Source organism: Acipenser ruthenus, chromosome 18, assembly GCF_902713425.1.
Source record: "Acipenser ruthenus chromosome 18, fAciRut3.2 maternal haplotype, whole genome shotgun sequence".
NCBI classification, from domain to species: Eukaryota; Metazoa; Chordata; class Actinopteri; order Acipenseriformes; family Acipenseridae; genus Acipenser; species Acipenser ruthenus.
The window spans coordinates 13,836,914-13,851,161 of NC_081206.1; the positions used below are offsets into that span (position 1 = coordinate 13,836,914).

Genomic DNA, 14,248 nt, shown 5'->3' on the forward strand with positions numbered 1-14,248 from the left:
TGCCAGCTGTGGATGATCAGCGAGTAGGTGTGTTCCAGTATAAAGAGGTCCTGTTTGTTCACCTCGGGGCTGCTGCAAAGCCACGGACAACGGGCTGAAGATCGTCCACGCTACCCGAGCATAGTGAGAGAAATAAGTTGCTGAAATCCTCCGATCGCCGTGATGGTGAACCGGGATCGGAGCCAAAAGAAGCTGCCAAAACCGCCGACAGCCGGAGTCGGGGTTTGTGTTGATACATAAAGATTAGTTCGGGGATGGTAGATCCCTTTAAAGTATAGCGAGGTGAGCAAGCGGGACCTCCATGCATTAGGGAGTAGCGCACGCCGTTTTTACGGCACCTTTTATTTTATAGTTTTTTGTATTGTGTTTTATTTTGTTTTTCGTACGCTGGCCGTATGCACTCAGTGAGCTACCATGGTTGGTAGTGTCACGTGAGCTGTGTATATGTGTAAATAAATCCTGCGCGCCTGCGGGGCGTGTCAATTTCAACCTGTCTGGTCTCCTGCCTATCACTCAGCAGCGAATGCACGCACCCACAAGCAAGAACCCTTTCACAGGACCCTAGAACAACATCCAGGGATCTGCAGGCCTCTCTCGCCTCGGCTAAGGTCAGTGTTCATGACTCTGCCATCAGAAAGACACTGGGCAAAAATGGGATTCATGGCAGAATAGCGAGGCGGAAACCATTGCTCACTAAGAAGAACATGAATGCTCGTCTCAAGTTTGCCAAAAAGCACCTGGATGATCCTCAAGAGTTCTGGAACAATGTTCTATGGACAGATGAGTCAAAAGTGGAACTTTTTGGCCGACATGGGCCCCGTTATGTCTGGCAAAAACCAAACACTGCATTCCACAGTAAGAACCTCATGCCAACGGTCAAGCATGGTGGTGGTAGTGTCATGGTTTGCGGATGCTTTGCTGCATCAGGACCTGGACGCCTTGCCATCATTGAAGGAACCATGAATTCTGCTCTGTATCAGAGAATTCTACAGGAGAATGTCAGGCCATCCGTCCGTGAGCTGAAGCTGAAGCGCAGCTGGGTCATGCAGCAAGACAATGATCCGAAACACACAAGCAAGTCTACATCAGAATGGTTGAAGAACAAGAAATTTAAAGTTTTGGAATGGCCTAGTCAAAGTCCAGACCTAAACCCCATTGAGATGTTGTGGCAGGACCTGAAACAAGCAGTTCATGCTCAAAAACCCACAAATGTCACTGAGTTGAAGCAGTTCTGCATGGAGGAGTGGGTCAAAATTCCTCCACGGCGCTGAGAGACTAATCAATAACTACAGAAAGTGTTTGGTTGCAGTTATTGCTTCTAAAGGTGGCATAACCAGTTATTGAGTCTAAGGGGGCGATTACTTTTCACAAGGGGTATTGGGTGGTGCATAACTTTAATAAATAAATGAAATATGTATCGAATGTTTGTGTTATTTGTTCACTGAGGGTTCCTTTTATCTAATATTAATGTGATATCTGTAAAATGTGAAATAATGTGATATGTTGTAACAATTGTAAGTCGCCCTGGATAAGGGCGTCTGCTAAAAAATAAATAATAATAATAATAATAATAATAATAATATTAGGTTTTCTGATAACATTCAGTGTCAAAAATATGCAAAAATGCAGAAAATCAAACAGGAGGCAAATACTTTTTCACGGCACTGTAACTGTAAGCAAGCATTGGCAAATAGAACAGCAACAAAAAACAGATCCGAAGAAAGTCAGCACTGGAACATATTAACCATAAACACAAGGCAGTCAGCAGAGAGGCAAGAATGACTCTCTTACCTGCCCAAAACATAAAACTTCACTGAGCCATGAAAGACCAGAGCTGGATAAATCAGGAAACACTTAATCCCCATCTGAATCAGACGCTTCCTGGCATGCCGCTTTGTAGTTATCCATACTTAACGAAAAATTTACAACAATTAAAAAATGTGACATTTGGAAATCCAACATGAAATACTGTACTCCTATTATGCTGCCTTCCGGTACTTTTGTGATATCGTTCTATAGTTTCTTTGATTACATGATAAATAAAACATCTAAATGATGTTAATCTTGTTTATTTTTTAATTGTCTCAATTCAACAAAAAGAAAATGTAGGTGATGCAAAACTTTTGCCCATAGCTGTACCTGCGGGGCTTCACCATGTTTCACCGTACAGAGCGGGCTGTTCCACCAACATGTTCCACAGCAGGAAGGTGGAACGGTTTCCCCAGCAATCACATGACTTTAACACTGACCTATTGCCAGAGCGTGTGATAAACAATCTGTCAGCTATGATTTGCGGATTTGAGTTTTGATTGGTCCATAGATACTACATTGCTATGGTTTATTTTTCTAATCGCAGTAGATTAGACAACACCTCTATTTTTTACGTCAAGTCATTAAACTGGCCTCAGAAAAATTAAAAAAAATATTTGACTCGGGGCTGGGCCACCCCAAAGGCTGGGCCCGGGTGCAGTAGCACCCCTTGCACCCCCCCCCCCCCCCCCCAACGCTGGCTCTGATATCAAGGCATGCAAAGAGAGCGCTCTTGAACCTGGTTTGGTACCAGATACCATTTTATAAGAAGGTTCTGCATTTTCAACTTTTCAACACTGCACATGTGAGACTATTAGAAGAGTATGAAGGGCAAGATGTATGGAATGTTTCCATTAGCTAGAACCATTTTAAAGATGCTGTTGCATTCCATGCATCCACAGCCACCTGGGCATGGCAGTACATGTTTGTGACTGGAGCATCTTCCTCTTGTACAGCACCCTTTCTTGCAGTTGCAGCTGACTTACTGCAGAAGAGCATTTGGGGCTGGGTCCTGATCCATTCAGTGGATATCTTTCTGTCTGTCTGTCATGCACATCCTAGCTGTGACAGCCAGTGTTTTTACAGCTGTTGGCACATGGCTGTATCAACATAGCTGAACTGAAATAAACTAATTTAATCTGACATTTTGAAAAGATATTGAAGAAATCTACTGTAGCATTACATGTCTTATTTACCCCAAGCTTTTAAATGGACGTTTCATGCTAACACAAGGACAACAGTTGGGGAAAAAAAAACACAAAGAGTTACAAACACAAAGGGTTAAAAACACAAAGGTTACCCAGGGCCGTGTTAAGCCAATGGGCTACATGGGCTGAAGCCCAGGGCCCCGCCTCCTAGGGGGCCCCACAGTCCCTGTAAAGTCAAACTGATAACGGTTGGCTAATAAAAAAGCATGAACTAAACTAAACAATTTGCCCTTTTTTAAAAACATTTTGTGACCTTTTGGCATGTCGTAGTTATTTGACGCAATAAAAAAAATCTTATGCTAGCTATACCCACTGGCGTTCAACTAAAATAAACTAAGCTGAGTAGCTAGCGGCAAACAGGTTGCGGAAATAAAAGAGCGGTGCGAAACAAAGAAAAATCACTAAAACTCAAACTAGCTAAAGCCGAGGAGGTTATAAATAGTACCCCAAAACTAACTACATTCTTTAAAAGTCAGTGTCAGAAGAATGAAAGTGAGGAAGAGCCACGAGTCAGAGGAGCAAGCAGAGAGCGGCGAGTCGGTTAGCGCTGAGTGCACAGCCACTACAGGCTAGCAGATGAGAAAAATGAGAGCGAGCCATTGAACTGCGAACTTAAGGCGGGAGAAACTTACGAAACAGATAATGCTGTTGCTAGTTCTGATACGGCATGTTGGGGTCCGATAACTGAGGATGTGAGATCACACTGGGTGAGCAAGGGCCCCCTTATTTGCCAGAATCGAGACAGTAATCTTTCCGCCTCAGAGAGAATTTACAAAACTCAACGCAAATGCCTCTCAAAAACTTCATTCACACGAACCCGTCGTCTATTTCAAGAGGGGACACGTTGATCAGCATTTATCGATTCTGGGTTCAGTGACTGGAAACATGCAAACGCTCGTGTAGAGGAGCATGAGGCTAGTAGCTCCCACCGAAATGCAATGCTAACATGGATTGCACGAACTCAGAATCTGAGTCAGATCAATGGTATAGATGCTACGCTTAAAACACAGTGTCAAGAGGAACAGGCATACTGGAGTGAGGTACTCAGGCGGGTTGTTTCTGTGATCAAGTTTCTGGCAGAACGCGGCCTCGCCTTTAGAGGAGATAATGAACTCTTCGGTTACCCCAGTAATGGTAATTATCTTGGAATTTTGGAATTACTTAGTCAGTTCGATCCTTTTCTCGCTGAACACACGAGGAAGTATGGGAATAAGGGATGAGGGACTCCCTCATATTTATCATCCACTATCTGCGAGGAATTCGTTGCTTTAATGGGACAGAGGGTACTAGCTGAAATAATACTTCAGGTGCAAAAGGCGAAGTATGAAATGTCAGTAGCCCTGGGCCTCCAAATACCTTAATACGGGCCAGGGGTTACCCTCTAAACAATGATATCAAACACAAAGGGTTAAGAACACAAAGGGTTACCCTCTAAACAAAATGATATCAAACACAAAGGGTTAAAAACACAAAGGGTTACCCTCTAAACAAAATGATATCAAACACAAAGGGTTACAAACACAAATGGTTAAAACCACAAAATGGTTACTATCTAAATGAATTATATCAAACCAAAGTTTATGCAGTAAACTCAAAACATTTTATAGACTGCTGCTTTGTGTATGTCCAATTGCTACTGAAGTGGACTGAGTCAAGCTTGGTTGCTCAGGAGTTTGAAGACCCCAGAGATGCTGAAGATACTGTTTATGAACTGGATGGAAAGGAGCTATGCAATGAGAGGTAAGTGACATGGGTTTTTTAGTTTTTTTCTTTGAAAAAATAAAATGCTTGAATCTAATTATCTGTAACATACAGATGAACCCGCTTTATATCTTGTTTGCCGAGCAGGCATAATTCGTGATATAAAGCGGGTCATGATATAAACCGGGTTTTCAGGTTTGCCTATGACAGCACATTACAAGTGTGAGAAAACTAATGGTGAATTAAAGAGCAGTGTTTTAATACTTTACACTTAGTCGTTCGTTACATTTAAACAAATGCATATATACTGATGCACAATGAAAACACAACAGCCTAAGTTTTACATTAATAGCTCATTGGGCACATACATAATGTTATTTACATTTTAAATAGTGAGCAGATAGGTTTGTTCCTTGGGATAATAAAATACTGAGCTCAAGTCATGTGGTTTCATAAAAAATGCCAGGTGCTCATGTTTGATATTTCAGTTGAGTTAAAATTGCCAAAATGAGCTGATCAAGAATCTGTATAAATAGCCATTCGAAAAGATATGATTTTAATTAACACAAGAACAGTGAAAGATACTACCATGCCCAGCTTGAGTAATGAAGATCACCTGGTTGCTATGGGCATGATTGAAGGCGGCTTGTCTGTGAGAGAAGTTGCCCGGAGAATGAGATGTTCTGCTTCAACAATCAGCAGACTAGTCCAGAGAAACCAGCTCTGTGAGGGACAGGCCACGTCCTGGAAGGCAGAGGGTCACCACACCGGCCCAGGACCATTATGCTGACTGTTGCGTTGTTCAAGCCAACCAGTGGGGCGGTGGAAGTGTGATGATATGGGGAAGAATCTCCTTTAACACAAGAACGTCTTTGGTGCAGATTGAAGGCAACCTTACTGCTCAGTGATACATTGACAAAGTCCTTGAGGCAACAGTTTTTCCGTTCCTGCAAGCCAAACCGGAAGTGTTGATTTTCCAGTAGGACAATGCAAGATCACACAGTGCTAGGATTACAATTGCACGACTTAAACAGTTTACAAACGAGAGGAGGCCATTCAGCCCATCTTGCTCGTTTGGATGTTAGTAGCTTATTGATCCCAGAATCTCATCAAGCAGCTTCTTGAAGGATCCCAGGGTGTCAGCTTCAACAACATTACTGGGGAGTTGGTCCCAGACCCTCACAATTCTCGGTGTAAAAAAGTGCCTCCTATTTTCTGTTCTGAATGCCCCTTTATCTAATCTCCTTTATCTAATCTCCATTTTTTTCTTTTTTCAAGTCAAAGAAGTCCCCCGGGTTGACATTGTCTATACCTTTCAGGATTTTGAATGTTTGAATCAGATCGCCGCGTAGTCTTCTTTGTTCAAGACTGAATAGATTAAATTCTTTTAGCCTGTCTGCATATGACATGGTTTTTAAACCTGGGATAATTCTTGTCTCTCTGCTTTGCACTCTTTCTAGAGCAGCAATATCCTTTTTGTAACGAGGTGACCAGAACTGAACACCGTATTCTAGGTGAGGTCTTACTAATGCATTGTAGAGTTTTAACATTATTTCCCTTGATTTAAATTCAACACTTCTCACAATATATCCAAGCATCTTGTTAGCCTTTTTTATAGCTTCCCCACATTGTCTAGATGAAGACATTTCTGAGTCAACATAAACTCCTAGGTCTTTTTCATAGTTCCCTTCTTCAATTTCACTATCTCCCATATGATATTTATAATGCACATTTTTATTGCCCGCATGCAATACTTTACACTTTTCTCTATTAAATTTCATTTGCCATGTGTCTGCCCAATTTTGAATGCTGTCTAGATCATTTTGAATAACCTTTGCTGCTTCAACAGTGTCTGCCACTCCTCCTATTTTTGTGTCGTCTGCAAATTTAACGAGTTTGCTTACTATATCAGAGTCTAAATCATTAATGTAGATTAGGAATAGCAGAGGACCTAATACTGATCCCTGTGGTACACCACTGGTTACCTCACTCCATTTTGAGGTTTCTCCTCTAATCAGTACTTTCTGTTTTCTACCTGTTAACCACTCCCTAATCCATGTGCATGCATTTCCTTGAATCCCTACTGCGTTCAGTTTCAGAATTAATCTTTTATGCGGGACTTTGTCAAAAGCTTTCTAGAAATCTAAATAAACCATGTCGTATGCTTTGCAGTTATCCATTTTCAATGTTGCATCCTCAAAAAAGTCAAGTAGGTTAGTTAGACATGATCTCCCTTTCCTAAAACCATGCTGGCTGTCTCCCAGGATATTGTTACCATATAGTTAATTTTCCATTTTGGATCTTATTATAGTTTCCATAAGTTTACATATAATAGAAGTCAGGCTTATTGGTCTGTAGTTACCTATTTCGGTTTTGTCTCCCTTTTTGTGGATCGGTATTACGTTTGCTATTTTCCAGTCTGTTTGTACAACCGCTGTGTCAAGAGACTGTTGCATGATCTTGGTTAGCGGTTTGTAAATAACTTCTTTCATTTCTTTGAGTACTATTGGGAGGATCTCATCTGGCCCAGGGGATTTGTTTATTTTAAGAGCTCCTAGTCCCTTTAACAGTTCTGCCTCTGTTATGCTAAAGTTATTTAAAATTGGATAGGAACAGGTCGACATGTGGGGCATGTTGTCCGTGTCCTCCTTTGTAAAAACCTGTGAAAAGTAATCATTTAATATATTTGCTATTTTTTTTTTCTTCATCTATGATTTTGCCATTTGTGTCTCTTAGACATTTAACCTCCTCTTTGAATGTTCTCTTGCTGTTATAATATTGGAAAAACATTTTGGAATTGGTTTTAGCCCCCTTAGCAATATTGATTTCTATCTCTCTCTTGGCCTTTCTAACTTCCTTTTTGACTTGTGTTTGCAGTTCCAAGTACTCCTTCTGTGTGCTTTGTTTTTGGTCCCTTTAAACGCTCTGTAAAGTGCCTTTTTTCGCTGAATATTTTTTTTAATTGATCTATTAAACCAGTTTGGCCATTTTGTTTTAGATTTAGATTTGTCTACTTTTGGGATGTAATTGTTTTGTGCCTCTAGTACTACATTTTTTAAAAACAGCCACCCTTTTTCTGTGGATGTTTTCTCTATTTTACTCCAATCTACTTCTACTAGTCTCTGTTTCATACCTTCGTAGTTTGCTTTTCTAAAATTGTAAACCTTAGCTTTAGTCATTACTTTTGGGGTTTAAAAAAATATTTCAAATGAGACCATGTTGTGGTCTGAGTTTGCCAATGTCTCTCTGACCTCTGTTTTAGTTATTCTGTCTTCATTATTTGAAAAGACTAAATCAAGGCATGCCTCCCCTCTAGTCGGTGCCTTGACAAATTGCGTTAGGAAGCAGTCATTTGTCATTTCCACCATTTCAATTTCGTCCGTCGTGCCCCCCATTGGGTTTTCCCATTTTATATGGGGGAAGTTGAAATCCCCCATTAGTATGGCTTCTCCTTTTCTACATGCATTTCGAATGTCATTGTACAACAGATTATTTTGCTCAGCGTCTGAATTTGGTGGTCTATAGCATGCTCCTATTATTATGCCCTTTGAATTTGTGTCCATTATTCTGACCCATATTGATTCTGCATTGTTTTCTTTGTCCTGATTTAACACCTGGGCTATTTCTTATGTATAGCGCTACCCCTCCGCCTCTTCTGTCCTGCCTGTCTTTCCTATACAGTGTGTACCCACTAATATTATATCCGTCTCCATCACTCTCAGACAACCAAGTTTCTGTAACACCTATCACATCGTAGTTACTTGTTAGTGCAGTAGCTTCAAGTTCTAACATTTTGTTTCTGAGACTTCTAGCATTAAGATAAATACATTTAATAGTGGTCTTACCTGAGTTGTTGCCCTTGTTTTGATGTAGTCTCCCTTCTGTTTTTTTGTTTTCTCCCCCCTTCCTTTCTAGTTTAAATGCTTCTGGACCGCCTGAAGGATCCTTTCTCCGAGTAGATTGGTTCCCTTTCTGTTTAAGTGCAGACCGTCCCACCTGTATAGATAGTCCTTGTTGTAGAAAGTGCTCCAATGTTCAAGAAAGGTGAAGCCTTCCTGTGTGCACCACGATTTCAGCCATGCATTTTGATTTTGTATTTCCAGCTGTCCATATGGTCCTTTGCAAGGCGCCGGCAGTATCCCAGAAAATACCACAGTTTTGGTCTTGTCTTTTAATTTCCTTCCTAGCTCTCTGAATTTGTTTTGCAGGGATCTTGGCCTGTCTCTTCCAATGTTGTTTGTACCAATGTGGACGACTACTACCGGGTCATCTCCTGTTCGTTCTAGGAGCCTGTCCACATTCTCAGTGATGTGCTTGACTGAGGCTCCTGGAAGGCAGCACACTGTTGTAGTAAGGGGGTCCAAACTGCGAACTGAACTTGCTGTGTTTCTCAGTATGGAGTCCCCAACAATCATGACCTCCCTTCTTTTTGCTGCCTGGTCAGCACTGTTTATAGGGTCCTGGGTGTTGTTTTTTTCATTCTCGTGATGTTGGTTTTGGTCATCTAAATGTTGAAGTGGCTGAAATGTGTTAGCTGTCTGGATTTCTGGTGGTTGTGTTTGACGAAGTTTCTTTTTTTCCCTGCTTCTGCCTATCTGAACCCAGCTGTTTCGACTCTCTTCCATCTCTGTGGTGGCTTTCAGTCTGCTAGGGGTGCAGACTTCCATGAATTGTGGGTGTGTCAGCTCCTCAAGCTCCTGTTGCTGTCTCATTTCCTCCAGCTCCTTTTCTAGCAGGCTTAATCGCTGAAGCAAGTCCTGGATGGTGCGGCACTTTACACAAACTTGGTTGAGCTCTGTTGGGTTTTCTCGGATTTCCCACATCATGCAGTTGTCACAGATTACTGGCTTGAAGACCATTTTTCTTTTTTTTTTTTTTTTTTTTTTAGTTTAGTGTAGCTTCTGCAGCTGTCAACCTGCTTTCAAACTGCTTCTAACTGCGTTGTACTTGTCCACGACTGTACTTCTCCCACGATGTCACTTTTCTCCTGACCTGAGTCCAATAGAACATCTGTGGGACCAAATCGTCACTGCCATCCACAGGAAACAATCGCTGCCAGCCAACCTTCGCCAGCTGGCTGCAGCTGCCCAGAAGAGTGGTGGAACTTCCCACAGCAGTCTGTCCAGAGGCTGATCAGGTCTACTGTATGCTTCAACACTGACAGGATTGTGTTAATGCTTAGGGAGGTCATACCTGATACTAACTTTATAATGTTTGATTTTGACAGTGTGTCATGTTTCATACTGAAAACTTATCATGATTCTTTGATCTGTATTTTTGTTCACATTTTCTGTGATTTTGTTTGATATCTAAGTTTAAAATATTTGATTAAATCCATTAGACCTTAGTGTTGCGTTTCTTTTGTACAGCAGTATAGTTTACTACAGGACAAATACGTTTTGTATAATTAACTTGAATGAAACAGTTTGTGTCATTATCTAAAAAAGGCATGAATTATCTATCAGCTATCAGTTAGGCATTGCACTTGTTTTTTTTGTGCATTTGTATAAGACTAACTGTGAAAGAAGACACATTTGGTGACATTGGTGTTTTGTAACTGAACTGTATCCTGTTAAGACCGCCCATGCAGCATTTGTTGACAGGCTGCACAAACGCCAGTTTATCAGCCAAGATGATTATTGCTTGTTAGTTGAGTTGGAAATTAATTATATCCTGTAGTTAGTAAAGCCTGGCCACGCAGCATTTGACAGGCTAAACAAAACGTGACAAAAAGCGGGTTTGTGAGGTGATATTAAGAGAGGTAATTTCTCAAAGAACCTATCGAGTGTTTTTTGAAAGATGGTGATAATAAACGGGGTATGATATGGGGGGCCTGGCCGCTTCCCTGACCGCTACAGCAGGAGATAACAAGACCGGCTTCGAGGAGGCCGAGGAAGAGGGGGGCCTGGTCGCTACAGCAGGAGATCACGTGACGGAAGGAGGTAAGCCAAGAGCTTTTATTAACTCAGTGATGTCAAGCCTTTGTGTATCCAGCTTTCTGTTTGACCACACGCTACGTTACGGTACAGTATGCATGCATTTCACAGATCAAATTGTACCAGTAAAGGTGCGTTTTTAAAAAACTGAATAACTAAACGTTTTTTTCACTGCTGTAAAGTCTGAAATTGGGTGAAGAAACCATGATTGATTTTAATCTTGCACAGTGTTAGTTTTATTGGGTTACCTCTATGCATTGTGGAAAGGCAGTGATAAAGGAGGCAAGTGTTTAACTGCATTGTGACCGCTGCATCTCTTTCCTTCTAGGAATCCCCCTCCAGTTCGCACTGAAAACAAGCTCATTGTGGAGAACTTGTCTTCCAGAGTCAGCTGGCAGGTGAGTTCCAAATCCGTTGCTTACAGTTCAGCCTTAGCATTTGCCTACAAGGTTTTTAAAAGAGAACAGAATCCTCAAAAGTGAACCCCAGTAGGCTAGGAGATAATAGTCTATTTTAACAAGCAATGAAAGTTAAAATATATAGTCTATGCTCCATTAGACTTTAATTCTACAGGAACTGGTAGAAAATGCTGGGGCTCCGGTAAGGTCTCTGTTCTCCCATTTATAGCATAAAAGCTAAATGGGCAACAGCAAAATCATTTAAACATTTAACGTTTGTTTTCCAGTTTTATTTCAAACAGTTTAAACTATTTCAAGCCAACTAGCCATTCAATATTACTTAGGGGTTAAGTGTTGAGCCAAACTTAGGATTCTAGTTTATCAACATTTTAATTTAATTTTACTTTTTTTTTTCTTGTCTCCTCTATTTTAACCAAGTGTTAACCCCTTTATTTACCAGCCTGTCTTGTGTGTCGTATGGAAGAGAGTGCCTTTGGGCGTGGAGTTAAGTCCCTCAGTGTCGGTCTCTCTGGGTTGAGCCTGGTTCATAGAAGCCAGTCTCTGCTCCTACTACACCTAGTTCACTTGGGGTGACCTGCAGATCGTTTGAGCGTTTGCTGGGTCCTATGCTGTAAAGTCGCTGGCCTGGTTCCCTTTGCTGCGAGCGAGCAAGCGACAGAGCGAGAGAGAGTTGGTGGTGTATTGAGGTCGATTCGTTAATTTGAGAGGCTCCCATCCTTCCCCGAGTGGTGCGAGTTGGTTCCAGGTGGTCCCACAGGAAAATTTGAAGTGCGAGATGTTTTTTTAGGAGACACAGTGCCTTGGTCCAAACGGCACACCCAAGGTGTTAGCAAATGGCCTGCCTCCATCAGCTGCAGAGCCGACATGTCATGTGGGCAGTGCCTTTTAATAGAAGGGGTGGAAAAGAGCCAGTGGAGCGCCTTCCCTGACATGATGGTAAACTGGGGGCTAAGAGCAGTTCACTGCTTGAATAGGGACGTGTAAAGGAAGGTAACGTAAACTATTTACTGTAAGCTTTCCATTCTTAAATGTAGTTTTTGTATATCGCCCTATGAGAAGCAGAATACCACTCCACACATGGAGATGGACATATACATTTAGCTGGTTTCCAGGTGCATATTTAATGTGCACTGAACTTCCTAGGAGGGTCCAAGAATATAAAGTAGATCTTACCTTTACTGTGCATGTGCAGGTTTCTGAATTGAAAGGGAGGTTTCACAGAGTCGCTTTTCTATCGGGACTTTTTATCACCCAGTCTGTATCGATTTGTGGATAATTGCTGGTTTTGTTTTAATATTGCTTAGATAAAATTGTAAAAAAGTATTAAACTGCAGAATGCAGACAGGGTGAGCACTATGTGGAAGCATTTTATATGTCTGACATGGAGATGCTTTAAGTTCTTTTCAGTTATAGTTAAAACACTTTTAATGTGACACTGTTACATTAATTCTTCTTCTTCTTCTTCTTCTTCTTCTTCTTCTTCTTCTTCTTCTTCTTATTTATTTATTTCTTGGCAGATGCCCTTATCCAGGTCGACTTACAGTTTTACAAAATATCACGTTACAAAGTTTCACATTACACAATATCACATTGCAAAGTTTCACATTACACAATATCACGTTACAAAATATCACAATACAGATAAGAGCTGTTATAAAGTACAGTAAAATCAGTAGAAAGTGAGATGAAATTCAAACAAGAGCAAAATAATAATTACATTTAAGAGCGAGCTTGACTAAGAGCAGTACATTTACAATAAACATGTTTGCTTCTAAGAGTACATTCCATTAAGAGCACGCAGTAAGTGCTATAAATGGATAAGCACTAACTTTTTATCTCTTGTGGTCATTTAATCATAATAGTTACCTTGCCCACCTTTTTTTGATAATGCACAATAACTATTCAAATAGCCATTTTAATGATGAACTGCATTTACTTTTGATCTTTTGTTCTGATGCAGATTATCATGGCTTCTCTAGACTTCTCTATGTGTGCTCAACTTCTTTATTTGGTGATTTTAAAAAAACGTTATTTTATAGATATAAATTTAATAATGCATCAATATTAAAATAGTCATTTTAATGATGAACTGCAGTTTACTTTATATTGATTGAGTTAAAGAATAAAAAAAGCATATTTGTCAGTGCGATCTATGGAAGATGAAAACTAACTTGCCTATTATTATTTATTTCTTAGCAGACGCCTAGCTAGATGAGATGACCAAAATCCCATTTTATACAAAAATGCTGTCTGAACCTCCTTCTGTTTTTGAAAAATAACTAATGGTGTTTTGGTTCTGCAGTGTTCATTGAATTCCCAACGAACCCTCCCTTTTAAATTCGTGCATGCGTGCTAAAGGTGAGATCTACTTTTTTTCCCGGTCTACCAATTCTCTGTGACAGCGGTACAAAGGATGGTGGTGGGTGCTAAACTAGGTACATAGCACTCTTTGACTTTACTGCTCTCATTCATGCTTTGTCCGTATCAAGATTGTTATAGAAATGAAAAAGGATGTGTGAGATCAAGGTAGACTGGGTGATTCTTGGACCCCCCTTTCATCCAGCTCAGGTAGATGCAGGATTTATAACACACCTAACACTTCTCTTTTCAGTAGTCATGCCTAGTTAAACTGTATAATGCAATATTTTGTTGTTGTTTTTGAACTGACTTTTTCCTAACTGTCCTGATCTTGTGTGTAGGATCTGAAAGATTTCATGAGACAAGCTGGAGAGGTTACTTTTGCTGATGCTCACAGACCAAAACATTGCTCTAAAAATAAGTGCATGCTTGCCCAGTATTAGAACTGAGGTGTTGCATTTGCCATTGTTAAAATAGCAGTCTGTCAATGTAAAACAAAGCTATTGTTAAACTGAACGTTGCTAGCATACAGTAGGATACTCTTTAATCCTATTTTGTGTCCCTGAGACTGCTTAACTGAGGGGGGAGGCACATTACTGAGAATACATGATTTCCAACAAGCTGTCTCTTCTAGCCGTGGAATTGTATTTTCTTGGCAGCTGCAGTGTGTTCTTCTTTGTCTTCGCTCCAGGGTGGTTGAGTTTGCTTCTTCCAGTGATGTCAGAAACGCCCTTGATAAGCTGTCTGGTAAGGAGATCAATGGAAGGAAAATCAAACTGACAGAGGCGATTAGAAGGAGGTAAGGCTGCAATCGAAC

The 14,248-nt window shown here is 40.7% G+C and overlaps 1 protein-coding gene across 1 annotated transcript; it reads left to right on the forward strand.

The window, feature by feature from the left end:
- Positions 1-3,503: 3,503 nt before the first annotated feature.
- On the forward strand, positions 3,504-14,248 carry LOC131698712 (serine/arginine-rich splicing factor 5-like). The gene is made up of 5 exons (XM_058992170.1): positions 3,504-3,557; positions 4,660-4,757; positions 10,983-11,052; positions 13,773-13,852; positions 14,123-14,248. Exons 1-5 carry the CDS (start codon positions 3,504-3,506, stop codon positions 14,232-14,234), a joined length of 414 nt encoding a protein of 137 aa, XP_058848153.1. The 3' UTR covers positions 14,235-14,248.

Excerpts from the sequence above, each read along its gene's own strand:
- LOC131698712 (XM_058992170.1), top strand. The coding sequence starts at position 3,504 with ATGAAAGTGAGGAAGAGCCACGAGTCAGAGGAGCAAGCAGAGAGCGGC. Across the intron at positions 11,053-13,772 it reads CTTCCAGAGTCAGCTGGCAG|GATCTGAAAGATTTCATGAG; the intron begins GTGAGTTCCAAA and ends TCTTGTGTGTAG. Across the intron at positions 13,853-14,122 it reads AAACATTGCTCTAAAAATAA|GGTGGTTGAGTTTGCTTCTT; the intron begins GTGCATGCTTGC and ends TCTTCGCTCCAG.